Source organism: Dryobates pubescens, chromosome 8 (genome assembly GCF_014839835.1).
Source record: "Dryobates pubescens isolate bDryPub1 chromosome 8, bDryPub1.pri, whole genome shotgun sequence".
NCBI classification, from domain to species: Eukaryota; Metazoa; Chordata; class Aves; order Piciformes; family Picidae; genus Dryobates; species Dryobates pubescens.
In genome coordinates this window covers 20054938-20082046 of record NC_071619.1, presented here as the reverse complement: position 1 = coordinate 20082046, position 27109 = coordinate 20054938, and the positions used below count along the sequence as shown (strand labels likewise).

Below are 27109 nucleotides of genomic sequence, written 5' to 3'. Positions count from 1 at the left end.
AGCGGCTGCTGCTCGAGATGGGAGAAAAAGCAGCTGGTGCGCCGGGGCACGCAGGCGCCGGGTCGCCCAGTGCCACCAGCCTGGCGGTAGCCCCGCCGACGTGCGCCGGGGAGAGGGCGGTGGCCCCCCCCTTCCTCTGTTTCCCTCCCTCGTCTTCTCCTCCCGTTGCGCGCAGGAAGTTTATCCGGCGGCAGCTTTCCCCGGTCCGGCGCCCTCGCCGGGAGAAGTAAAAGAAATCCCTCCCCGGTGCGCTTGGCCGGGGGTCTTCTCCTGCCCCTGCAGTCTTCTAGCCGTTCGCGAGCTGGTGGGGAGGGTGAGCCCGCCGCAGTCTGCCCGCCCCCCGTGCAAGGGGGCGGGGGCGCTGACTGCAGTGTCCGCTCCGGCGTCCGCGGGCGGGGGAAGGCGGCCGCGCCCCGGCTGCATCCCCCGCGCTGGCGGCGGCGCTGCGGGCGCCCCGGGAGCGCCCCCGGTGGCCACACCCCGCGGCGGGCCGGGGCCAGCGGAGGGGCGGAGGGAGGGGGCCGGCGCGGGGTGTCTCCGAGCCAGTTCTCGCGGTGCTGGCCAGGCTCAGCCTCTTTTCCCCTCCCCGGCGAGCAGTGACTGTGCACGGCGGAGCGGGGAGCGCCGAGCTGGGAGCGGGGGCAGCCCGCGCCGCCCCGCCGAGCAAGGAGGGAAGCCGCCGAACAGCGTGCAACCTCCGGCCCGTCCCGGCCCGTCGTGGCCGCCTTGCCCCATGTCTCAGCGGCGCTGAGCCTCCCTCAGCCTGAACATGGCCACCACGGCAACGTGCACCCGCTTCACCGACGAGTACCAGCTCTACGAGGAGCTTGGCAAGTACGGAGCCCGCTGCGCGCCCCGCGCCGCGCCCCACCGCCCGCTACGACCCCGGGACCCGTCGGCTCTATCGGGAGCCCTGTGCGGGTGCCCCGCTTCTCCCTGGAGCCGCAGAAGGATTAGCTGCCGCGCTGTAATCCTGCTCTCCAGCCCCTCGTCCACCACAGCGGCATCGCCGCTGAAGGGAAAGGTGCTTCTGGGTCGTCCCCGCCGTGGGATGGGGTGTACCCGCAGCTTGCCTCGGGCTGCGGGCTCCTCTTGCACCCAAGGATTTCCTCTCTTATCCCTTTGCCCTCCTCAGGATCAGGCTACTGCCTTCTCCTCCCCGCACTGTCTTCATGCTACACGCTGTCGTTTCCTTCAGCTGTTTCTGCGCTGGGACACGGCACTGTTACTGCCACTGCGATGCTTCAGTCCTCACTTCCTTGTCCCTGTGAAAGGACCAGGTGCTGCTGCACCGTCCTGCTCCCTCCCTCTCCGCACTTGTCTCTGCATTGACAGACCTGGTGCTGCACCCTAGGACAGGGCTTTGCAGGGGAACCTTGTGGGACAGGAAAGCAGCATAGCAGCAGCCAGGGTAGGATTATGGGGAACTGCTGTTCTCCCCCTTTCTCCCTCCCTCCCTCCCTTCCTGCACCAACTGCTGGCCTCTGCTGCATCTCTTCTCTCCAGCTCGATGTCCCTGTCTCTCCCCACTGTGCTGCAGCTGTGTGTCACCGAGCCCGGGCCCTGGTGCTAGTGCTCACCTTGCTGCTCATTGGTTTGTATGTAGAAGCTGAGGAAGGGGAGAAAAAGGCAGAACTCTGCAGTACTTGGAGTATTTAAGATATTTTAGACTCTCTGTAGGACTGTCTTCTGGGACCCTTATGCAGCTTCTGCTCCCCTTTCTTATACTTGAAATATGTACGCTTGTCCGTAGACATGGGTTTGCGTTCCTGGTCTGAAGGACTTGGAACTTTCTGACAGTTTTCTCTTGTATGTCCTTTTCCCCTTTTCAGATCTTTCCTGTAAAGCTAGTTGTTACTCTTCTTACCCTGATTTGTGTTGTTGTTGTTGTTGTTTTCTTTTAAAAAACCCAAACAAAACAAACAAACAAACCCCCAAAACAAAACCAGAAGGGACTTCTTTCAAGCGCTCATCTATGTAGTCCTTTAGATTTTGAGTCCCTATCTTTTCACCTTGGTTTCTGTTGTATTATCTCTTTTTTCCTCACAGAAATCCTTCTTCCCTCTCTCTCAGACTTCTTCTCCAAGTGGCTCTCTGGAATAGTTGTAATAATATCAATAGTTCCAGCTTGAGAAAATGTACAAAGCCTCGTAGCTTCCTACTCACTTCATTAATAGGTACATGCTTATCCCCATTTTGCAGGTGGGTAGAGAGATGTAAGAGAGCTAGTAACTTCTGCAAAGTGTTGGAGTGATTTCGTGACCAAGCTGGCACTTGAATGTGGGAGAATTAGTCCTGGTTGTCTGATGTAACTGCTGGGGATACTGTCTTTGGGAGATGGACTTAATGGCTGGTGTTTGCAGCATTGTTGTGGGCTGCTTGTCTCCCATTCATCAATCCCTTCCTGTCCTGTTTCCCTGGCCGTATGGTCTCTCTCTTGCGCTGCACAGCGTGCTGTTCATGCTCCGCTGTCTGTTGAGGGGGCTTGAAGACTATATAGACATGGTTTTATTTGGTGATCAGGCAGCATGCACTGTTCATCAGATTCTCATGTGTCGTTTCCCACTCTGTATGTCTTCTACCCTGTCCTTAATCTAGTCTGCTCTGGGGACAGGAATGGCTGTTACTGTATTCTCCTTTTCAGTTTCATAGCTCCTATCCTCTTTATTTTTCTTCTAGGGGAGCCTTCTCTGTGGTGCGCAGGTGTGTAAAGAAAAATTCATCACAGGAATATGCTGCAAAAATCATCAATACCAAAAAACTGTCAGCCAGAGGTTAGTGTCTCAATCTAGCCTTCTTCCTTTTATTAACAGAAAATACTTCACTGGAGTTGAAGCTGTAATAAGTTTAAGTGATCTGAAGTTGCTTCTCTTGGTCATTGTTTCAGAGTTACAAAATAATTGAGTTGTGTGACTGACAGGAGATTGAAAGGAAGTCGTGTAGGATGATAGAAAAATTCCTGTATCTGGAAATGGATACTCTGTAATGTTGTCTTTTTCCTTTTTGAGATCTTCTCTAAGCTGAGCTAGAGGTATGTTTATACAAGATTTATCTACACGTGTGCGTACTGATCACCTCTAATAAAGAGGAGTGCCGCAAACCAGTTTTGTTGAACGTCATTTCTACCTAGGAGATGTCTCTTACCAGAATAGATGTGATTATTTTTTCTGAAGGGTAGATGCGATGTGCCTTGGTTCTTTCATGCTGTTGTTATATATACATGGTATGTTGGCAGAAGTAGGCTGTGTGGAGAAATCTCATTAATTTGACTTCTCAAGAAGTACTTCTGCAAGTCCTGGAGACTTCTAAAACCAAAACCAGACACTAGTCTCAAGAAAGGAGAAAAGTTTTAACTCTTCACACAAGCTGTTGGTCCTCTGTTTTCCAGGGATGTTCGTATACAAAATGGGTAGTGCACCTTGTAGCATGCAGGGAATGTGTATCTTCTAGTGCCTAGGGAATCCCTTACAAGGATTTAAGTTGCTTTGTGGGTGGGGTGGATGAGGGGGGGGAAGAAACTGAGCTTGATTAAAAGATGCTGAAAGCAGAGTGCACCAAGTTGAAATGCCAGAGGTGAGTGTTTTTAAAAGAGGCGAAGAAAACAAGATCCAAGTCCTTAGAGGCCTTTCAGATATAATGTATTTGGCTCTTGACTGTCTTGCTAGTTGGCTTCTACATGCTAGATGGCTTAGTAGAGGGATTGACCGAGAAATGAAAAAAAGCAGGAGGAGATAGATGATCTTGATAAATGATTTAGAAGTGAGTAATGTTTTGTCTAATCCCTATAAACCAGAAAAATAGAACAGATATTTTGCTTTTTGATGGAATACAAAATGTGATAATAAAAGCAGAAGATGGCTTGAAGAATGGTGAAAATTTTCCATTTACTGTAGTTTGCATGTAGAAGTAGTGTCAGAAGTATCTGAAGTAGATAGAGTGCCATACTGTGAAGGCTGATTTTATTTTTAATTTTTTTTTATACTTGTGGAAGTAAGCATGTGTGATCATGTGTTGTTTTGATATCTAGCCAGAGTGAGATGATGTTGGGGACCAACCAGGGGAGCCCCATGTTGTTTCATAGGTGGCTGAAGAGTCTGTGAGAATTGGTGTCCCCTCCACAGTCAGATGACAGTGCCCACTGCTGCAGGTGGGATCTCCAATCTCTTGAGTTCAAAATTACTTCATCTTAATATGGGAAAGGTTTGAAGGGTGGCTTTGCTTTGCTAATGGCCATTAATGTCATGTTTTCTCTGCAGCATTCCTTGTCCATCCTCTGGTGAGAAAGAATGCTCAGGGGAGCATATCTTCTCAGATACTAGTGGACACAAGCCTGCTTAGACAAGGGAGAGGGTATCTTGATAAACTGATTGCAAATGAGAAACTTCTTTATTCCAAAGGAAGTGAAATTGAAGTTGACTCTGGAGATGAGAAAAATGAGGAAAACTGCAGAATTAATATAGCTGAAACAAATTTCAGAAACATATTAATAGAAATCCAAAAGTAGCAGAACTGATTGAGTCAGTTTTTAAGTGTTTGGGCACCTATTGAGTTACAGAGGGAGCAATATATAGGTCCTCATTGTTGTTCATATTGGTATGAGGAGAGTTTTATGGCCCATCAAACAGGAAAACTCAACATGGGTGAATACAGGCCATGTTTTGATTTACTATTTACTTTTTAGATTTTTTTTACCCTCCTATTAATAAAATACATTGAGGATACTAGCCTGATTTACTTACAAAGGTACTGGTTAGGTAAAGAAAAGTCTGGGGAGAGCCAGGAAAGGAAATGGATGTTTCTGTTAGAATAGAAGAATATCAGAAACAAGGGACTGCTCAGGTTTTATTGAAGTCTTACCTGAGGAGTGAAGAGTCTGCATGTACAGTGAAAAGTGGATGTTGACTTTAGCTGAATATATAGGTTCCTCAGTTATTCTAGCTGTGTTTCCTGATAGATGAAGTGGTTGGCACAAAAAGTGACCAAATAGTTTTTGATAGGTTTTTAGTGAATTCACTTTGGAATGGGTCTTTAAAACACTGAAGGAAAAATGCATGCTATTTAGACATTGCAGCTGTAAATCAATGATTAAGGAGATTTGATTCAGCAACCTGAAAATGACAGTCTCAGGGAAAGGTGTTTTAGAAAGCTGTCTCCCACGGAAAGAGAATTATGGCATTAATTTTGCAGTATCCTGGTTAACTGTTCCCTGATGCTTCCCTTCCCCAAGCTGGCACTTCTTCCCAGGGAGGCTGTGTCTCTGCCCCACAATACACACTGATGGGGCTCTCCTTAGCACACAGCTGTGTGTCTGTGGTGCAGCTTAGCCCACCCTTCTGACCTTCCTCTCCTGTGGTTGGTTTTCATCCAGGCTTGGTCACAGCACCAGAATATTCCATCGTGTGGGGACACCCTGCCTCTCTCCTACTTAAGCATAGATACGCTTAACATTCTGTACTTTCTGTAGCAGAATTTGAACCCATATAGACGCTTGATGTAGAAAGTACTGCTTCAAGAGCCACTGTCATGCTGCTGTTGAGAAGTATGTCTGTTGCTGCTTCACAGAAGTTTTGCATCTTGTAGTGCATTTCTTGTTTATCTTCAGGGAAATGGTAGCAAAGCTGCGCTCTTGTGCCACAGTACTATTACCTTTTATTTTCAAGACTCTTGATGAACACTAGACAGCTGACTGGGAATTGCAGAATAGCTTGCTATATGTTGCTGAAAAGGAAGAGGAGGAATGCCTCAGGCTTAATTCTGTGTTTTTAAAAAGTTCTGTAGTACTTCATGTGTTTATAAAACTGATTTCTTAAAGTGATGAAGAGTTGAAGAGGCATGGTGATGTAACAGGGCTTCTGTGTGAGAGCAAGGATGACTGTGATTGATGGTTTTTGTGAAGGGTGGTCCTAACAAATTCTGTCTAGTAGGATTTACCCTGTATTGAAGACGAAGTCAGATGTTGAAAGTAGGGTCTCTGTTTCTCTGTCATCTGTGATTTTTGGATGCCTGTTCTTGCGCTCTCTCTTTTTTTTCTTTTTTTTTTTTAATTAACAAACCATGTCCATAAGAGCTGGCCTAGATTAAAATTTGTATTTTAGCTTTAATGAAGTATTTGCTATTACTCATGTTGATGCTCAGGACTGCCCAGTGAAGAGCATGCCAAGAACTGTAACGTTAAATAGGGGCCAAATGCTTCTGGAAAGGGAGGGGAAACAGATTTCACCTTAGTCAGCATTTTGCTGACATATAAGAGCAGTGGTTATTACACATGGGGGAAATACAATGCTTCAGTCATCTGAAATTCCTATGGGATTGAACACACAGGCTTTTACCAGAGCTACGGGTAGAGGGAAGCAATAACTAATTTTTTGGAAGTTGTTTTGTGGATGTCTTCAGAATACTTTTTGAACACGAAAGATCCCAACAAGTAGTGCTTCAGTTCTTGGGCAGCAATGAAGTTTAAATAAAGTAAAATTGTTTGTGGTGATGGAAAGGATCAAGAGAAAAGCAGTAGCTTTAAAAGCAGTAGAGAAATAGCCAGAATTTGACTCTTAAAGTGAGGTAGTCCTGCATTACAAAGAGGTAGGGCTCTATGCTGTGATAATTCTTAGGTTGTTGTTTATAAGAAATAGTGTATAGTGATTGTACCACTATGTGTAGCATTTTTTGCCCTTGTTTTTTTAGGGGGCTTCTGTGTGAGAAATCTCTATTGCATCTTGTTAAATTTATTTTTCTGCTGAAAATCTGTATCTTTCAACTCTTGCAAGTGATGTCTCTTGATTAAAAAACAAGAAAAGAAGCTGTCTCACACGTTAGAAAGCTTCACTATTTTTTCCTTACTGTGGCTTTTTCTTGCCAATGGAATAAAGAGGTAAATTCTCACCTTGCTCTCCCCTTTTCAAATTTGTAAACCAGATTAAAAAAGATGCAGTCCACCCAGTTATTTTGTTGTTGCTCCTGTAGGAGATTATGTGAATTGTGGGAGGAACAGGGAATTACTTCTGTGTATCAAACCCCGACAGGAAAAACCCTCTCCCTTTATACTTCCAACTCAGGTGGTGTTTTTTTATACTCTACAGAACTGTTTTCAGTTCTGTAGTGGCTGCTGATTTGGGCTTAAGAGTATGTTTTCTTGGAGGTGTCAATGGTAGTTTCCCTGGACTTGGAATGTTGAGCTTGAATGCTGCAGAGGAAGTTGAGCAGCATCAGTCCCTAACCTCTGTGTTAATTTGCTGTCAGTGTTCTAGGTGGTGTCTGAGTTAGGGCTCTCTTAAACTGCTCTTGTGGCTGCCAGGTTTAAAGTCCCCTGTGGACTACAGCAAACCCGCTTGTATTAGACACACGCAGCGGTGGTGCACTGCAGCCTGGCAAATCGGCTCTGCGTGTGAAGCAAGTAAGCCCAGCACACCGGGCACAGATGGCTGAGGCGCAAATCCCAACTCCTGTGGAAATGTCCTGTAATGGGTGTCCTCTGTGTGTGCCTGCTAGTAGGCTGGGGACAAATGTCCTTTCTTGCAGAGGACAACAAATCAAACCGTGTCTACTCAGTCGTACTTGCTGAGCAGCCAAATCGGGTCCAGTCATTTAGTGTGGGAGAGGAGCTGCCCCTCCTGCAGGGTGGGCCTGAGGCTGAGTGTCAGGAGCTTCCCTGTGCCCAGCTCCTCCTCCCCGCCGCCGTCTGCAAGGACGCTGAGAGATGCTGCGATTAGAGAGCATATATAGGAGATCAGCTGCAGTGATAACTGGGGCTTTTTTTGGAGGTCTTTGTGCACGTGGAGGGATGTAGGGAGCAGAGCAGAGAGGGCTGCATCCCCTCAGACCGGTGTGTGCTGCTGGGGGCTGCCTGGCAGGGTGACCAAAAGTGGCTGGGTGCTGCAGGAGCAGGCCTTCAGGGGAGGAATGGGTTGGTGGGGTGGGTACGTGGATAGTAAGCAGTTGAACTTGCCGCTCTGCACCGCAGCACGCATGCGTGCAGCAGGGGGTGGGCAGGGGTGTTGCTCTGCTGATACCAAAACCTGCAACCCTCTACCTCCCACCAGCAGCCTGTTTCCCTCTCCTCATCATCTCCACCTGCAGCTCTTGGCTCAGGGGCAGTGAGGTTCAAGCAGTATATGGCACTAGGGGAAATTTGACAAGAGGTGTTTGGAGAAGAGAAGGGATGTGTGTGAAAGAGCCTGACCTGGGAGGAAAGGATGATGCTGGGAGCTTAGTGGGGGCCATTGAGGATCAGTCTGGCTTTTTGCCCACCCCAACACATTGATACGGCCCTAGTGTGAGAGCTGGCAGCGATTGGTAGGGTGGCAAGTGCTTTTCCTTTGGCTCACTATGTCCAGAAGCTGTCTTCATCCTGCTGTGGATGTCAGTGGTGGTTGGGGTTACCCCAGGTTGCCTCTCAGTTTACGCTGTATATTTTATAAAGGAGCTGGAACAGAGCAGACAGGATTTCAGCTTGTGTCTGTTTTCTCAGTGGTCACATTGAGTATTAAATTTCCAGCATTAACAATGAGGGAGGAGGAGCTAGTGGGCACACAGATTGGGCAGGAGTTTCTACTGCCTCCCAGTGAGGTTGGAGAAAGGGGCTTGGGGAGAGAGTTTGGTTTCTTGTTTTCTCAATATAAACTGGATTTGCATATGGCGGACACGTGGTTAGACTAACCCCTGCATGTCCCCCAAAGCCCTTGGCTCCAGAGCATTTACTCTGATCAGTGAGCCATGACTGAAATATTTCCAGGTGTCCCTACAGTGAAGAGAGGCATACTGAGTACATTGTAGATATTTGGGGCAAGAAGAGCTACTTGAATTTCTTCTAAGAAGGATCCAGTGCAAAAGCTATGGGTTGTTTTTTGGTGGTGGTTTGTTAGTTTTTTTGGTTTTGGTGTGTAGCATGGAAATTTCATTGCCTCTACATTTAATCCTCTGTATAGTACTAAAACAATCACTGCCCCAGACTCATTCATGGCTCTTGAAGAACTTTCTGAAGAATTCTCCCCCCTCTCACCGAAAAAATGGTGAGTTAGCACCACTGTTTTAAGAGAGGACTGTGGCAGTCTTCCTGTTCCCTTCCATGTCCTGCAAGCATTTTAGTTTTTCTGGCCCTGCAAAGTGGGAAATTTTTAGAAGGGAAGCGTGATAATATAAAAAAATCTCTCCACTCTGCCACCTATGAGCACCATCTGTCTCCTTCACAACCTTGACAACCAGGACATCACCCCCTTTTCATCAGTTCTGGCCTATTACCTGTTTAGGTGTTTCAGGTATTTATTTTCTTTTCTCTGTTCTTAAAACTTGATTTTCACCAAAATAACAGACTTCCAAAAAATGTTACTTTGCCAGTGTTTTTATTGTAGAGTGAGATATGGCTATTCGCTTGGCTGAGGAAAGAAATATCAGCTGGTGCTAGGATCACCAGGGCAGGAAAGAAGCATTGAATGTTGTAAAAAGAAGTGTGAAGTATCTCACCTTACTGGGTGTTTGCCTGCAAGAGAAGTGATGTCAGTGCTCAGAGTAGTCATCTTGGGAAAGCAGAGGTGCGTTTGCTTCTGATGAGCAAATGCCAGCTTAAAACGTGGAAGTGCTCACTAGATTTGATTTTATTTTTTTTAATTTAAAATTTATTCATTTCTTCAGTATGTGGAAGAAATGTCAAGTTGTAACTTAAACAGCTGTAGTTCCTGTTGGTCCTTATGATTATAAGCTTAGTGCTTCAAAATGTGGGGTCCTATGAGTATGCTGACTTCAGGTTCCTTTTTGTACCTTCTTAAATTTGCTGTCTATTTGAATATCACTATATACTTCTGTTACAACCCCCCAAGTGTTCTGGTGTTGCTGCCTGCGTGATTTTTGGAGAACAAAACCAGAATACTTCTGAAGAAATGGGCTAGCAGTATCTTAGAAATCAGCTTTTTTAATACTGAGGGTGGTCAAAGACCAGTGGGGCATGGATTAGCTTTCTGGGGAAACCAAGTCTATAGGTGTTAGATTTTGATTTCTACCTGTTACTCTTCAGCTCCATTTCTTTCTGTTTTAATTTTTCATTTCTTCTAAATGCTCATTTATCTCTTTTGAATTGGTTATTTTAACCAATGATTGTATTCATCTATAATTATTTGATTTAAATATCTCTTTAGCAATGCTGCTCCTCCTTTCATGCCCAAGAATATTGGAGAATTTCTCTTGTTCCCACCTGTTAAATGAACAGACTGAGGAAGATGGTGGCTGGTGCAAGTGGCTAATTAATTCTGAGAATAATTCAGAGCTGTGAGGAGAGGTGGTTAATGTTGTATGATAGGATCAGGAAAGGTGGACATAACTGTGGCTTTGCTCCTGGTTTTGGGATCTATTTCACTCTGTTACTGGCACAGTCAGAAGGAGAATTCAGTGTCTCTGAGAAATTGAGTTGAGTAAATGTGTGTGTGCATATAGATGTGATACTGTACTCTCAGCACTTTAGTGTTATGTTCTAGGGAGCATGAATTGCGTATCTCTCTGAAGTGGTGACCTGCTGTCCTCCTCCTTCAATCCAAAGTTCCCATCTTCAGTTAGCTGTTGTCCAAGCACCTGCAGCTTTGAGTCAGTTTGGTCTTTTCTGTGGTTGCAGTCTGCTTAGCAGTGACACTGGGACAAATCCTGTGTCAGTGTCCTGTTTCTGGGCAGAGTGTTACCTAATCTTTTTTCCTTGCTAAAAGGCACACTTGATTTGGCCATGAAAAACAAGACTCTTTTTGTCCAGGGCAGCAAAGGCAGACTCAGAATACAGAATTAACCAGGTTGGAAAAGACCTTCGAGATCATAGAGTCCAACCTATCACCCAACACCATCTAACCCACTAAACCATAGCACTAAGTCTCTTCTTAAACACTTCCAGTGATGGTGACTCCACCACCTCCCTGGTCAGCCCATTCCAATGGCCAATCACTCTTTCTGTAAGAATTTCTTCCTAACATCCAGCCTAAACCTCCCCTGGTGCAGCTTGAGACTGTGTCCTCTCATTCTGGTGCTGGTTGCCTGGGAGAAGAGACCAACCCCCACCTGGCTACAACCTCCCTTCAGGTAGTTGTAGATGGCAATAAGGTCTCCCCTGAGCCTCCTCTTCTCCCGGCTAAACAACCCCAGCTCCCTCAGCCTCTCCTCATAGGGCTTGTGCTCTAAACCCCTCACCAGCTTTCTTGTCCTTCTCTGGACATGTTTGAGCAACTCAACATCTTTCCTAAAATGAGTGGTCCAGAACTGGACACAATACTCAAGGTGTGGCCTAACCAGTGCTGAGTACATGGGCACAATGACTTCCCTGCTTCTGCTGGCCACACTCCTGTCAGAGTTCCATAAATTGAGCTGAGACCTCAGAGAAAAGAGACAACTTTTCATTGTGGGAATGAAGACAGTTAGTTTAAAAGAAAAATAAAAACCATGCAAACATGCCTTTAGAGAAGGAAGATGTCTGCAAAGAAGAGTCAGCTGACCCAAAGCCTGTGGCAGAGAAAGAAGTGAGTGGCAGCCTGCTGGCCGTGGTGGAGCTGCTGGGTTGTCTCTGGGGGGCTGTTGCCATGATGACAGTGGCAAATGGGGACTGAAAAATTTACCAGATGCATACAAGCCTAAGGATTAAACTTTCTCATGGGAGGGAATGGAAGAGGGGAGGAGGAATGTGGGTGATGTATTAACAAAGGACAGCAAACTGGTGAGGAATACCTGTCTTGCTGTCCAGCATCCCATTATTGCCACTGTGACAGTGGTGTGGGAATGTGGAGTGGCATTCCTCCTCCAGTCTAAACTTCAGGCAATACTGCTCTGACAAATCCTGTCTTTTATGAGCAGGTGAATGAACCCTGCTTTCACTGGATTAATCAGCAGGATTGGCATTGTTTTGGGATGAGACATAAGTGGGAAAAGATTATGTCTTTTTCTTTTTTAGCCTTTTTCCTGTTCTCTATACAAATAACTCTAGTTCTCTACCTTGATCTTAAAGCTTTTTTGCACTGAAGTTGGTGCAAATAATCAAGTTACTGTGTTTCCTGCAGCTTTCAGACTATTGAACACAGAGCTAACCAGCCTGCACTAGTGTTACTGATAACACAAGGCTGTTGTCGTTGAAAGTGTGTGATGTCATTGAAGTGTCTTGACCCTGCATACTACTTTTGTTCCTCGTGATTTCCATTTCTGGAGCTGGAGTTGTGTTCCTCAGAGCTGCTAGCGTGGTGGGGAGGACCTGGGTGGTGAGCAGGTCGTGTATGAGAGAGGCTAGACTTTAGCATTTTTTGCTCCACTGAAGGAAGTCCTGTCACTACCATGTGTTGCGGCCTCCTGTCTGGAGGCTGACCATTATAAAGACTGGTCCTAGAAGAATTAGCAATTTGCAGCTGACTGAGGAGTGAGGAGCTGGTACCAAAAATCTCAGTGCCCTGTAGCTCAAAAGGTGGTACTGCTTCGTTGTTTGCAATGTTACAAATTAGCAAGGTATGTTTTTGCAGGCTGCTTCAGGAAAGACTTACCTGGTTGTGCCCAGCAAACCTTAGTGCAGCAATACACATCCTAGCATATGGCACTAGCAGATGCCGTTTGTCTGTAGAATTAGTAAGGTAGAATTGTGGCAATTAAAACTAATTTCTTTCTGGAAGGACTTCTTCAACTTAAAATGTTTATGAAATGAGACATTAATATATATCAAAAGTAATAGCATAGGTCTTTCCCACTAGCCCAAATCCCAGTGAGCCTTTTAAGCTCCCATGAATACAGCCTGAATGAGAACAAGGATGTTTAAGCTCCAGTTCCTGAAAGCTTATGGAAAAGATTCTTTCCATTACCTCTCTTCTACTCTCTTCTAGGCACCTGAGGTAGCTGATGTAGGCTGCATCTTATTTAGTAGAGTAATTCAGTACTTGGATATGCTTTATCTTCTGCTGTTATTGTGCCATCTCTGGTAACTCAGTTAGTTTAGACTGGTAAGTGATAGCCGTAAAGAGGGAAATGTCATTTCTTGATGTTGAAGACAATTCTCCTTTGAAGGAGAAGGCTTTCTCAATCCCAGGGGAGCAGTGAGAAAAGGAGAAACAGTCTGACACATCCTGAAGTCCAAGGTGAAAATAGCAGGGGAAAGAGGTAGAAAGCTTTAAACATAAGTGCACCATTTTGGGCTTGTTCCGTGTTTGTGTGGTGTGGGGTTTGGTTTTTTGGTTTGGTTTGGGTGTTTTGTTGTTTGGGGTTTGGTTTTTGTTTGTTTTTTTTTTTTTTGTCCTTCCTCTGAGCTTTCTTCTTTTACTGGTGGGACTGAGCATAAAGTAGCTCAAGAAGATGAGTTTTACTCCAACTTCTCTCTTAAAGATTGTTTCCTGAACCTGTTGCTTTGTTCCAAATCTGCTGTACATTCTCACAGGGGTATGCAGTTGGCAGTCTTGCTTCTGAGTGCAGGGTCTCCTTGTCTGGGCAGCAGAACGTAGTCAGTGTGTAAAGTTCTCTGCAGCTCTGGAGATGTGTGAGAAATCTGTGTTGATCCTGCTCGTGTGCTTGCTGCTAGAGCCCTGATGTCATACATCTGACTTGAAATATGACTTCAGAGGGGACAGTCCAGAGCTTTCTCTGGACACACTTACTAAATGGACATTTCAAATAGCATGAGTGCTCTGGAAGCTTTTGCAGGCAAAACAGCTTGTTAAACCTCTTTGTGCACTGGTGTGCAGTGCTTGCCAAATACACTTAGCATTTCTGCTGTAGTGGAGCAGCTACCATTCTGAAAATGCTTGTGTATCTCTTGGAGATTTTTCTTTCTCTCTTTTCTTTATTTCCCCCCCCTCTCTGCTTGTATCAAAGCATATGACATTGCAGTGATGGGGCAAGAAGTTTTCTAGGGTGGCTGGAGGGAAAAAAAAAAAAAATAGATGTAGAAGAAGGAAGTTGTCTTTAATGCACCTTGTAACCCAGAGGGAAAGTTGTTCTTGGAGGCTAAGAGAGAGCATAGCTTGATGATGCCATCAGGAGTTCTTTTCGTTTGCCCAAAGAGTTGGGATGCTGTTAAATTTAATTTTGCCTGCATCAAGGCCTGTCTGTGTAAGCTTTGAGTATCAAATGACCTCTGTTGAGATTGTGTCGGAGAGATTAGAGGAGTTGAAGTTTCACAGCTTTGTTTTATAACTAGTGCCAGTGCAGTGACAAAGCTCAATAGCAGCGGATGTGCTTCTTCAGTGCGAGTTAAACTAGTGATTCATGGCTTGTGTGCTACTTCAAGTATTTCTGATTTTTGGACTGCAGGATTGCAAAGTGTTTTGCAGCTCTGCTGGGTTTTGTTTGTTTTGTATGTCATCTGGCCTAGGATCTGCCAGGTCTGCAGATTAGGATATTGTGTTGGGTCTACTGCTTGCTACAAAGTTGCCCAGATTAAAATTGTCAGTGTTGCCTGATCAGTGCAGGGCGCAGCTTTCTCGGAATTGCTCTCGCACTTAGTAAGGATGATAGAGAAGTGAACTGCTGGTCAGTTCATCCTTTGTGTGGAAGCATTTCTACAGCAGCAGACTGGGAATTGAGCTCCCATAATGCACTTTTTTTGTCTTCTCCAAACAGCGAAGGTCAGCATCAGAGATGTGAAAATAGAGCTTTTTTGATAACCATTATCAAATATTGCTGACACGTCCAGGTGACTCTGGCTGCTGCTAGCAGTTTATTTTGTTGCAAAGCTGGTTACCCAGCTTTAAGGAAGCATGTTATGCCTCGTTAACTCTTTCTGGTTGTGTATGCTTTGTTTCCTCAGTAATTCCTCAGCTGAATTTGAAAAGCTTCACATCCCACCACCTCATAAATGGCCAAGAAGTTTTTGGCTTTCCTAGACTTTTCAGACTGCCCAATCTCCCTGAAATATGAAATGTTAATTGATTTTTTTTTTTTTCTCATTTGAAAAACACAGTTGAATTTATTCCCCATCTTAGAAACAAAGCTCAGGTATCACCAAGGCAGTTAGCTTATTTGAAGGGGTGGTGAGGGCCAGGAAGCATACAACTTGACTGAGCCAGAGGAATTTATATTCCTCTTTCTGAATGTCTGAAATTTTGGGTCCCGTGTTGCAGTTACGTGGCACTACTGAGACCTGCCTTTCTGCCACACTGTTACAGTGTCTGCTAACCAGTTGTAGCCTGATATTTATTTAGCTGGGTCATCCAAATCCCCCAGCACCTGATGTGATCAGCTGATGGGGAGAAGAAAGGAGCTTGTGTCCAGAAATGAACTCACTTGATGGAATTTCTCTTTATGATGTGCACTTCAAGACCTTCTGTGCGTAGTGAAATCAAGACAGAGTTGCTGGAGTTCCCGCACAGGTTGCGGTCACTGTGTGTATAGCAGAGAGTTTGCCAGTATGGCTGCATTGCCTTTGGAGCAGTTCCACACCCTGCTGTCTTGCTTATTGCATGTCCACTTTAAGAGGGTTCATCTGCAATGCAGCTGTTAGCAGAGAAGTTCTGTAAATCAAGAGGGAGTGAATGCAAGCAAGCCTGATGCCTGCAGTTGTGGCTGGGTCCTCCTCACAGCACGGGGAAACTTGTTCAGAAAGACTTCTGCAGGAACAGGGGTGGCAGAACAGCACTGATGCTAGGAGCTCCTTCTTTCTGTGTCTGCACCAGCTGCTGAGAGGCTGAGAAATGCGTTGAAAGGCACAACGGATGGCAGCTCTGAAACTGGAAAATCCTGTCATACTTTTCTCCTCCTCACACCACCACAGAGCCTAACCAGGTGTTTGCTTAGGGCTGATCCTGTCAGGATGTCTTTATTGCACACTCTTTTCTCACACAGGATGTCCTGTTAGAATTTGGAGTTTGTGAGCTTCAAAAGCAGTCAGAAGTCTCCTGAATTGTGTGTTTATTATCATGCCTTCCTCCATTGCACGGGCTGTCAGAACAACCACTTGCTGGTGCAAAGGCATGATGCTTGTGGTCTGTAGGGATGCCATGATGCTAGGCAGGAAGCCTGCAGGTGAAGTCATTTGTAGTTGTTGTACCTGGCAGGCTGGAGACTGCTGCTGAGTGACTTGGTATGAGAATGAGAAGGGGAGGGACCATGTGCTGCCAGTAGCCCTACTGCAAGTGGGTCAGGTGCTTTTTCTGAGGGAAGCACTGTAAGGGTTGCAGCTCCTCAAATGCATGTCAGGGAGGCTGACTGGGGAGTGTGTGGCTTTATGCATATGACCAAGGAGTGGGTGGCTTGCTATTCTGCTTCTCCAGCGTGTAGAAGCACTTTGAAAGACTGCCCGGCTATCAGCCATACCTGGTGGCACCTTGTAGGATTGCATGGTGATTCCTCAGTCACAAGTTTCTGAGGATATTCTGGTGACAAAAGTCCTCTGTTTCTACATTTCAGTATCTAGGAAGTGTGATGCCTTCCCACAGATATACCAGGAGCTCCACGTGGGAAAGCTGAAAAGGGCCCCATTGGACCTTTCTTAGGTGGTTGTAGCTGGCAAGAGTGCATGCTCTTTTTGATTGTGATGCTTAGCAGGCAGGGCTCCCTACTTGAGTGCATTTGGAAGTATTCCAGGCAGACCCAATTCTGAGCTTCTTCATTTCCATTTGGGAAAGCATCTCCAGTTGATGGTCATTGGAGATGCAGGAGGAATTGGTGTATGATTCATCACTTGCTTGTCTTCCTCACTTTTCTTTCTGCCTCTCCTGTTTGCCTGGACATTTGTTGCCCCTCTCATAATAATGAACTCTGCAAACCATGTGTAAGCAACATTGCCTTCCCTTTTGCCAGGGGACTGGCTGACTTGTTGTAATAAGTTATTTTTAGGGTTTGCTTCCTGAGATATTCTACCCGTGGCCAGTTATGGTGATGAAAATGTCACTGAGATGCAGAAAGGACTCCTAACTCATTGCTAGCATGCCTGATCTTTCTCTTCTAAGGGTGTTCATGGGGTACATGAGCCCCTTACCATTACATCAGCTATGATTAGGGACACAGTCATTGTGACTGTACAGCAAAATTCCCTATGAAAAGCAAACTGAACTTCCAGGGTGATAAATTATGTGGTGACTGAATTGGCTTGGGGGCAGGAAGAAGAAAAGGGGAAAGAAGAGAAAAAAACCCACCCCAAACAGAGTTTTTCTTTGGTTGCATTGGGGTTTGTTTCTGCCCTTTCTCTTTTTTTTGTATGTAGGGATGTCAGAACTGTAGAGCTGTGTGTCGGTGTACAGGGCTGTCCCTATAACAGGCAATTTGCTCCTTGTACTGGGTGTATTAAGTTGCACTGGGTTACTGCCAACTGCCTGGTCTAGACTAGAGGAGAAGGTGTATGCTTATTCTTTTTAAGCACCTCACCTATCCCAGGTCTGCAGCTTGCAACACCAGAAAAAGTTGATCTTTAAGGCAGCTATAGTTAACAAAATATAAATGTGATGTGGGCAAATTACAGACCCCAGATGAATGAGGCTGTGAATCAACAATATGCAGTCTTGGGTGCCAGTGTTGGCTTACGGAACATCTGCCTCTTTTGCTGGACGTTTGTTTTTCTGTATTGCAGCAGGTCTCTTTCCTTTTCTGTCTCATCCCTTGAACCAGGAAACCAAGTTCAGAACTCTTCAATAAGGAATTATTGAGGTGGTGGGAATGGGAAGGTGTTTGGTTTCTGGATAGGTTTCTCAGAGCAGCCGTGGAAGTGGTTACTTGTATGTAGCTCCAGGAGCCAGTATGTCCTGCAGCTGGGACTGAGAAAAGTGCGTGTGGAGGGGTGTGTCAATGCACCCAGAGCAGTGGTGTGGAGATGGCTCTTGTGTGCCTGTATTGTACTCCTGGAAGAGGGCATGAGGAGCAGAGACCCTTGAGTGGCTTTGAATCAAGGTGGTGGGGCATATTAACTTGGTTTTCAGTCCTTATGCTGTTGGGACCATGAAGCCAGATGGCTGCAGTGCAGTGATGGTGGCAGCAGTCTCAGTGGAGTGGGTGCTGTGTCTGTGCAGTGTGGATCCTTGCCAGCTGCCTAGAGGGGAGCCTGTTTACACAGATTGAGGTACAGTCCTGCCTGTCTAGGTAGCATATTAAAAGAAGTTACTAGTGCTTAAAAGAGTTCTGTGTATGTTTTTGGAGTAATCCTCGCATGTGAGTTTGCTGTAATTGAGTAGTCACTTTTCTTAAAATGCCTTCATTCTAGACAATACCCAGATGTATCTGAGTGCTGGTATACATAGGATCAAGTTTTTAGACTCTTCAAGAGCTGAAAGCAGCCCATGCTGTCTCTTTCCACACACACTTCATGTTCCCAACTTCTGTGTGAACTTCCTGATACACACAGTGCATTTTGCGGTTTGTGTAGAAGTGTTTGGCTCTTTAGATGATCTCTAGTGTGGCGCACATGTGGCTTATGAAGTCTTCTCTCGCTGAAATTTTCTCGGTAGCCTGCTCTGTATTTACAGCTTTCTCTGCTTAATTGAAGTTACCATAATGTCACTTGGGGAAGTTAGTCTTAAAATAGATGGTTTGGCCTTTTTCTTTTTCTTTTCTATTATTCTGATCCTCCTGAGCCTTGGTGTTTCTTCTTGTCAGGAGAGTATTTTGGTAGAGGTATTAACTCTTTTGGAGAGGAATCATTCAGCACTTAGATGCAGAACTCAAGACAGTTTTCTATTTAGTTTACTCCTCTTGTTCATGTCCCTCAAACACCAAATTAAAGCAGCAATATCAGCATCTTTCCTTCTCAGTTGTCTGGAATAGCTTAAATATAAGTGATGAATATTGGCTTGCTGTTGCATGGACTCAGGCCCCACCTGTCTTGCACAGTGAAGAATAGTGTTCTGCTGACTACCAGTATTTGGAGCATGCAGAAATTTGGTGAGTTTGTTTCCCTCCTAGGCTTCCATCATTTGGATTCAAACACAGATTTCCTTGGTTCATTCAAAAGACAATCCCAACAGTTGATGACCAGTGTCTGCAGGCTTTTTAGCCTGGGGAAGGCTGAGAAGGGATTTAATAAATGTTTGTAAATATATGAGAGCTGGGTGTCAAGAAGGAAGGAACAGCCTCTTCTCACTTGTGTCCTGTGGTAGGACAAGGGGCAATGGATGTAACCTACAGCACAGGAAGTCCCATCTCAACATGAGGAATAACTTCTTTACTGTAAGGGTCACAGAGCCTCCTCTGGAAACTTTCAAGACCTGTCTGGATGTATTCCTGTGTGACCTGCACTAGATTATATGGTCCTGCTGTGACAGGGGGGCTTGGCTTGTTCTCTAGAGGTCCCTTCCAACCCCTAAAGTCCTGTGAACCACATTGCATGGATGTGCTGTTGGAAAACTGGGGGCTGCATGCAGTTGGTCTGCAGGTCTGGGCAGGCCCAGCAGTGACAATTGAATTGAAACCTGTTAAACTTCCATGAGAAGGAGCCTGCAGAACACCTCCTATACAGGACATCCTTATGGTTTCTATGTTAGTGAAGGTTGAGTCAATGCCAGGAATTTCATCTTCTAAGCTCTCTCCTATGAAAACGGATAGGTGTTTTATCTTGATAGCCAGGAGTTTGATTCCTCCCAAAATTTGTTTTCCCCTACTAGAAAGTAAGTCCTCCCACTGCACTGTGCTCTTCTATGCCGGCAGAAGAGTGTTCCTGGAGCTTTTTTTTTTTCACTTGTGGACACTCAGTCTTGTTTCATTGTCCCCCTATGAACTACATAATTCACCAATAGCTTTCATTAAGCATCCTTTATCCTCCCAGTACCACCACTGGGCAGGGAAGTATTAGCCCTGTGTTTTAACATTTGAAAATACTGAAAGAGAGGCAATTTTTTAAAGTGCTTTACAGAACACTTGGCAATAAGCCATAACAAGTTAGGAAAAGAGTCCAAGTCACATTCTTTGCTCTAACAGTGATAAGAGTGTAGGTAGAAAAAAGACTGTGGGCATTTGGCAGGAAAATAACATGGGCTAAATCATGCAGTGTTAAGGAGGAGTTGTAGTATAGTTATAGTAGTAAGATTTTTGTGTCCCTTGTACTGGTTTCCCCTCTTATTCACTTACTGTCCTTGGAATACATGCCTATAACTGTCAGGCATGCATTTGGGCTCTATACCTTTCTAGTATTTTTGAGTGATAAGAGACAATTTCAAAACTAGAGGTAAGTGCTGTTGATACAGATTGCACACGTGGCAATAAACAGCACATGAGTGTGTTTTTTATGTGTCTTGTGAATACTAATGAGAAAAAGTAAAGGATATGACTTAGATGTAAAATTGTTTCCTTGTGTCAGTCATAACTACAGGAGTTGGGACAGTAACATCTACGAACGGTTGCTTTCTGAAATGGGTAAAAGAAAGATGGTAAAAATGAGAACTTGGATTTCTGAGATCAGCAGCTATACCTAAGAGTGAAAATAAGAGCAATCTCATGACAAGAATTTAGATAAATTCTAAAGTTGGCTGCGCGTTGGGATCTAAGTAAGCACTCAAGTCAGTTGTGAAAATTTAGATTATGGGATGCTGTCAGGAAAGTGTTCCTGCTCCCCATTTGCTGTGTCTCTTTGGCTAACTAATCAGTCTGTTTGTGTGAAGGTTTTCTACTTCCTGGGGAATCTGTAAACATTCACATTAATGTATGGCTAAGGCATTTGAAGTCTTCCCAAAGGAAACAGTTGTAGATGCACAAGGTATACTGCTGCAAGCCATCTTGATCATATGATAATGTCAAACTAATATTAAGTCTTCAAGAGCAGAACATCCTTTGCCACCCAGGGAGGAATAAAATCTTGAATGAGTTTAAGAAGATTACTGTTAGCTTGTCACAAGGAATAATGAGAAGTTATGGGACAGAACTGAAGACCTGTCATTAACTGTAAGCTGGTTTAAAGGAGGGAACAGAAAATGAGAGGGAATGACCAGAAAACTCTTCTACACTTAATAGTGTCTATGCTGGGGGTGCTGCTCTCATTTCAAGTACTATGATTCAAATTCTGTTTAGAAGGCAGTCAGAAACAATGCCACAGAGGTACTGCAAGGAGAGGGGAGCAGAGGAAAAAGAAAAATACGTGGAGAGATGGAATGTGATGAAGGTTAATTAAAATGTACTATGAAAATTATTTAGATGTTCTTGTGTGCCCTTTCTGTAGCAAGAGACAAATGTGGCTATGCAATGAATTGAAAATTTATCTTTTCAATAGTTCATGTCAAACGTGCTGCCTTTGAGACAAATATCATAGATTGTAAAAAAAGAATGAGAAACTTGTGTGTAATTCAAGTCAGCATATTTGGGGAGGAATTGTTTTTATAGAAGTCAAGGCTTGCAGACTTATTTCTTCAGGTTTTTTGTGCCTGGGACTGCGAGATAAATTCCTTCTCTCTTTTGTACACCATAATGACTGGGACAGTCCCGAAACAGATCTCTCTTTCTCTCTCTCTCTTCTCCCCACCACTGCCCCACCAACTGACAGTTGTTTTCTCCATAACTTCAGAGAAGAATACAAGTTTGTCTTTGGTGATACACTCTTTCCTAGCACCACACCAAACAAACCAACCAACTGAACATGCCAAACCAAACAAAAATAAAATGAAAGGGAAAAAAACGAAACACCACCACCCCCAACCCAAAGGACATCAATGCCCTCCTTTTGCAGTCTTTCTGCTGTCTAGCTGTCCTAATGTGCCAGCATATTGTGAGTTGAATTATTGCTATTCTACCTGAATTTTCATATTTCAGCCACCATTGCTTGTGGAAAATGAGACAAAATGAGTTAGTGGTCTGACAGTGTATATTAAATTTAGGAGCTGACTGCCCATCATGGATTGACTTTCTCTGCTTTTGGAAATTACATTTGTCACTGAGCTTGAGCTTTGTTTTCTTAATCTTTAGTTTGTTAGAATAGTGTGTAATTCTGCTGTGGACTAATTTTGATGCATGGACCTGTGTTAGAACTAGAGCACATAACTTTTTGTCTTCCAGATTGCAAAGAATTTTTCTGCTTATTTGTTGGGTGGGGGTTTTTGGTGGAGAGCAGGGGAGAAGACAGCAAAGGGAAACCCTCAATGACAAGTAATGTAGCATCCCATTATGCTAGCTTCAGAAGTTCTGTGTAGTGCTGTTCTAAATAAAAGACACATCGGAATCTGCTTTTTTCCCCCATATTTTGCATTCTGTGAAAAGGAATGTTAATAACGTTAAAGAGGATGTGAAGCACGGTCCTCCCAGGCTCAGTCCTGTGAACTGTCTGGATGTGGCACGTGGTTGGAAATAACCTTTTATGTTGAAGCTGTAAACATTGTTCTGCTTCTCACTGTGGATGATATGCAACTTGCCACCAAACAGTGCCCATTTATGACTAGAAAGGCAGGTTAATTTAAGCAATATTTGAATTGAAAGCATGAAGAGTAGAATGTTAAGCCTTCTCCATGGAAAATTGAGTTATTAGCCAACTCAATGCACAAGTCATAGGGATATAACTGTACTGCTCTAACTGAAAGCCCTGGTGATTCTGAAGGTTTTGTGGAGCACCGAAACACTGCAACAAACAGGGTAGGTACTTCCCTGACTCTTGAGAGTGGGTTTTAGCTACTACCTGAGCTGACTTCTAGTGAAAAAGATGCCAGCTTCCTCTGTGTTCTCAGTGGCTTTATACCTTTGCAGAAGTGAAATTCTTCTACATCTGCCTTTTTCTGGATTCTAAGAACACACACTGTTTCAGACTTCAATTTGAAGAGTTCTATATCCAGAGTTCTGGCACTTTTGAGGGGGGGGATGTAGAATTAAAAAAAGTATTCTTTAAGTTGCTTAAGTGCTTGAAATGTAAAGATATGGTTGCATATTTTTATAAATCCATGATGTGATCACTGGTTGGTGACCACCAAAGGTTCTGAAAAGTGATGTTTTTATTTGGTTTTGGTTTTGATGTGGGTTTTGTGTTGCTTTTGTTTTGTTTGTTTGGGTTTTTTAAGAAAAAAAAAAACCACAATTGTTGTGTTTTAAAATGAAGTGATGTTTGGTTTTAATTCATGAGGTATACCTTCACTGGAAACTGGAGATCTTTAAAGCCATCTTTCTTTTAACTGTCATTTAATTTGGAATAACTGTGAACCCAATTAAAGGACAGATACTGTTTGGTTTTGAATTATTGGCATTTATGGAAAGGCAAACTGTTTCCTTCTCTCCTGCCTTTGCCACAAGGACATTGCTTTTGTGCAATGTAAACTGCATTTAGTACTGGTCTTGTTCTTAAGAGCTTCTAATTAATGAGACCTAATAAGAATAAAGAAAAATAGCATCCTTAAAATGCAAACCTAGTCAGAAAAATGATTCTCCAAGAATGAATAGATGACTGCATACTCTTTCTTGGCTTATTTAATTTTGGGGATGAGGGAGGAGCATAGTCTTGGCTCTGAAACTAATTATTCTCCTGCAAACATGCCCATGATCTGTGGTTCAAGTGTTAAATAGCTTCCCAGACTGAGCCTAGCTGGGACTGAAGTGGGCTTGACTTCACTTTCCCAAGCCTCTGCACGAGTAGAAGTAATAAAACCCAGCTTTTTGTCTGCTGTAATGACCCAATCTGAGTCAGCAGCACAGAGCATGGAGTAGGAGAGCAATGTTTTTTCATCTGGCTATGTTTGTGTTTTACTGTGTTGCCACCTCTGCATCATATGCTGTTTTAGTTGGGAAGGATATGCATTGCTTTTCAATATGTGTATAATTCTGCTTAAGGAAAGGGGAGGATTGGCAAAGACTATAATGGATTTGAAATATGAAAACCCTGCATTCCTTCTAAGTAGATGACACAAGATGACTGCATGGATGATGTCTATTCATATGAATAAATAGTAAGGCATTACAGGACAAGTTTAGAGAAGCAGAAGCTCCCTGTATCTCTGCCTTAGTGTCCTCTCACTCAGTGCTGTGCATACCCACCTTTTGAGATAGGGCAGCCTGTTATGACACTTTGTAGGCTTGGAACAGCTTCCAAGGTTGTCCATCCACACTGAAAAGTCTTTTCCTGGGTGTTCTCTTACTCCTCTTTGTGCTAAGTTGTTCTCAAGAGTTACAGAACACCTGTAATTGCACAAAGTTGTGCACTGGGAGAACTTCCATGCTATGGGACAAAGTGGGCAGGGTTTTAGAAGACATGGGAGGTTTTCACATAATGGGGATTGCTGGAAACAGACCTGATTTTTTGGTTCAACTTGCTGGCCAGTGGTACCAGATCCTTTAGGCCTTTAACTGGACCTCATCTTCTAGTAAGGCACTTTCCTATTAACTGCCATCTGTGGTAGGATTGTATGCTTGAAGCTTAGTGATTCTAGGTGGATGACTAAAGGCTAGCTCAGTGTAAATTCCTCTGTCTTGTCTTCTGGTGCATTTCAAACCACCTTGCCTTTGTCTCTAGCAGTTGCATCTTCCATGTGGTGTGTCAGAGGGCCTTTGAGCTGTTCATGAGATTTTTCAGGATGTATTACATACTCACACATCTGCCCTTTATGGAAGTGGGTGATTGGAGTGTTTGCTACTGAACACTCAAAATTTACTGTCGGGACTGTTGAACCATCTGTGGCAGAGACTTAACTGCTTGAAAAGAAAACAAGTTTCTGAAGCATACGTGGAACCTGGTGGATGCCTAGGGTGTACAGGAGCTTTGGCTAGCAGTTTCATTTAAAATGAACTGAGGAGGGTGCTGTGTGGCAAGCTCGTGCATTCCTGGTAGAGCTGAGAGCTTGTTGAACAGGAAGCGGGCCAGTATGTGGAGGAGGAAGTGGTTGGCAGTGCAATGGGGAGCATACCACTAATGGGTACAGAACACTGTGTAAGTAGGTGAGAGGAGGAGGGCTTGCCTCTTGGAGCAAAGCATTTGGTGGCACAATGACCAAGAACAGTGCCAGATTTGCATGCATGCAATGTGGCCAGATTTTCTTTTCCAGGTCTTGCTTTCCTGCTGTATATTGCCATAAGGCCAAGACTTGTGAGTTTAACCCTGAACCAATATGCCAATGATCTATTTTCTTGCTACTGTGTTTGAAAAGATTGGCATTTCTTTACCAAAAAATCAAACCAAGAATGTTTTCCTAGGCTTTAATGTATTCTAATACGATACTGACTAAGGGGAGGATGAAACAATTGCAAAGCTGAACAGTGTGATGTGAACTTGTGCCAAAACTTGGGCCTTATGATTGCCACTTGCTCTCTTCAATGTGTCCATTTGAGAGATAGAAGCACTGAGCACCCATGCCTTTCCTGGCTATAATTCATCCTAGCAAATACATTATTGCTGAAAATAAGATTTTGGGGTATTCCTTGGAGCTGGACATTTAACCATGTTCTGTCGTCACATCTGTGATGTGTCACTACCGGTTTGCATGGAAAAAATTAATTCTGCTGGTTTTTAAACCTTTTTTTTTTTATTTTTAAAGGACCTTTTTAGTTATATTATGCCTACTGCATCTAGATACATGTTTTTCCTTTGTCCTTTCATCATCTTGGCCATTCAGTGCTGCAGCCCAGTGTTTTATTACTTGTGCTACTGGGTTAACTGTTGGCTGATAGAGAAGGAAAACTTCTACATCAGTGAATCCTTCACTAAGAGATAGTTATGTCTTTTGCATAACTACCCCTTCATCCTATGGCTTTTGAAAAGAGTACAGAAGTGCATGAGGAAGGCAAGTCACAGTTTGTCATAGCCTGTCAACCTCTTTCAAGATGACTCAAACATCTTTTGACCAGAGTGGTTCAGTAAAATAGCTCCATGCGTCTTTAAGATGCATTTCAAGTTGGATATTTGGGCTTAGTTTATAACTGGTGTTGAAGAGGAGGTGCCATTTATAAGACAAGGAAGTGCCCTTTATTAGAAGTGCCTGTATAGCAAATGGGTATCTCTGCTGTAAGAGATGGTGAACTATGCATTGTCTGATATTGTCTTGTAGCTCATGTGATAAACAAGTTTTTGCATACAGGGATAAAGTCAGACACAAATCCAGTACTCCCTTTTCTTTTTCCCATTCCTTTAGTCTGTCTCCATTCTTTCAGGAGTAGCAGAAGTCTGTTTAAAGTAAATCCAGTTTTTGGGCAGACGGCATCTGTGGAAGAGAGTCATATTGGACCTCAACCTTTTGAAGTGCAGAATATTTTGAGTCTTGAGTTGTGTTTCCTCAAAATTGTGTTTCGTTTGTGGCTGGTGCTGTTAGGCTAGGTTAATTCCTATTGACAGCACCTGAAAAGCCACTGTTATAAGATGTCATAGGAAATGCTGGGTGTTCTTTTTGCAGTTGCTATGAACAATCTGGATCTATATTTTATTTGAAAGAGATTTCAAATTGATTTATTGATTCTTAGTCATGACCTGTCTATATATTAATGTATATTTTCTATATGATAAATGGATATCTGAACAATTTATGTGCTGAGAGGAAGTATTTTTTCTGTAACATACATGTAAAATATTTGCTAATAAGCTGTGACATTTTGGGTCACTCCAGCCTCTGCTGAGGTAGATGATTAGAGGTGGTCTGATGATGCTCTTTGAACAGGGTTCTCAGGGAAGTGGTGGAGTCACCATCTCTGGAGGTGTTTAAAAAATGCCTGGATATGGCACTTTGGGAGACAGTGATGTTGGATTGGCCTTCATTATCTTCGAGGTCTTTTCCAATCTTCCTGATTGTGTGTTTCTATGAATGCCACTAAGCAGAATATTATGAACTGAACCAGGAACAAATATTTTGTCTTTGTAGGAAGATTTCACACACTGAGGTATCTCAAAGTACATCCCAAGCTGACTCTGCTAGGGAATCACAGAACACACTGTATCTCAGGTTGTGGTTGAACCCAAATGATCCTCATAAGTAGCTTGAACATGTTGGTAATATGATGCTCCAGCATAAAATCAGGGGAAAAAAAATAAAGCCATCTTTTGGGGAAGAGGTTGGTGGTTGCATTTTTAGAAGTGTGAGGAACAAAGGGAAACAGCCAGGTTTAACGTGTGCTGATGAACACAGGAAGATATAAATTAAGTATCCTTGGTCTATACTGCATTTCTGCCCAAGAATGACTCATTTCTATTGTCTGAATTATATTCCTGGGAGCATCTGATCGCCACTGAGCTACAAACTGATTTTGCCCAGTGGTTAAGACTCGGGGATGCATCTTGGTATCATGAAGGCAATCAGAAGTCCCTAAGGACAGCTTC

General features: G+C 43.9%; 1 protein-coding gene across 1 annotated transcript in view; it reads left to right on the top strand.

The window, feature by feature from the left end:
- Positions 1-504: 504 nt before the first annotated feature.
- The window catches only part of CAMK2G (calcium/calmodulin dependent protein kinase II gamma), a 117557-nt gene continuing 90952 nt past the window's right edge, over positions 505-27109 (top strand). Inside the window, exons 1-2 of the mRNA XM_054163245.1 lie at positions 505-834; positions 2680-2774. Coding sequence (XP_054019220.1) covers positions 770-834; positions 2680-2774 — 160 coding nt within the window. The 5' untranslated portion in view covers positions 505-769. The remainder of the gene's footprint in view (positions 835-2679; positions 2775-27109) is intronic.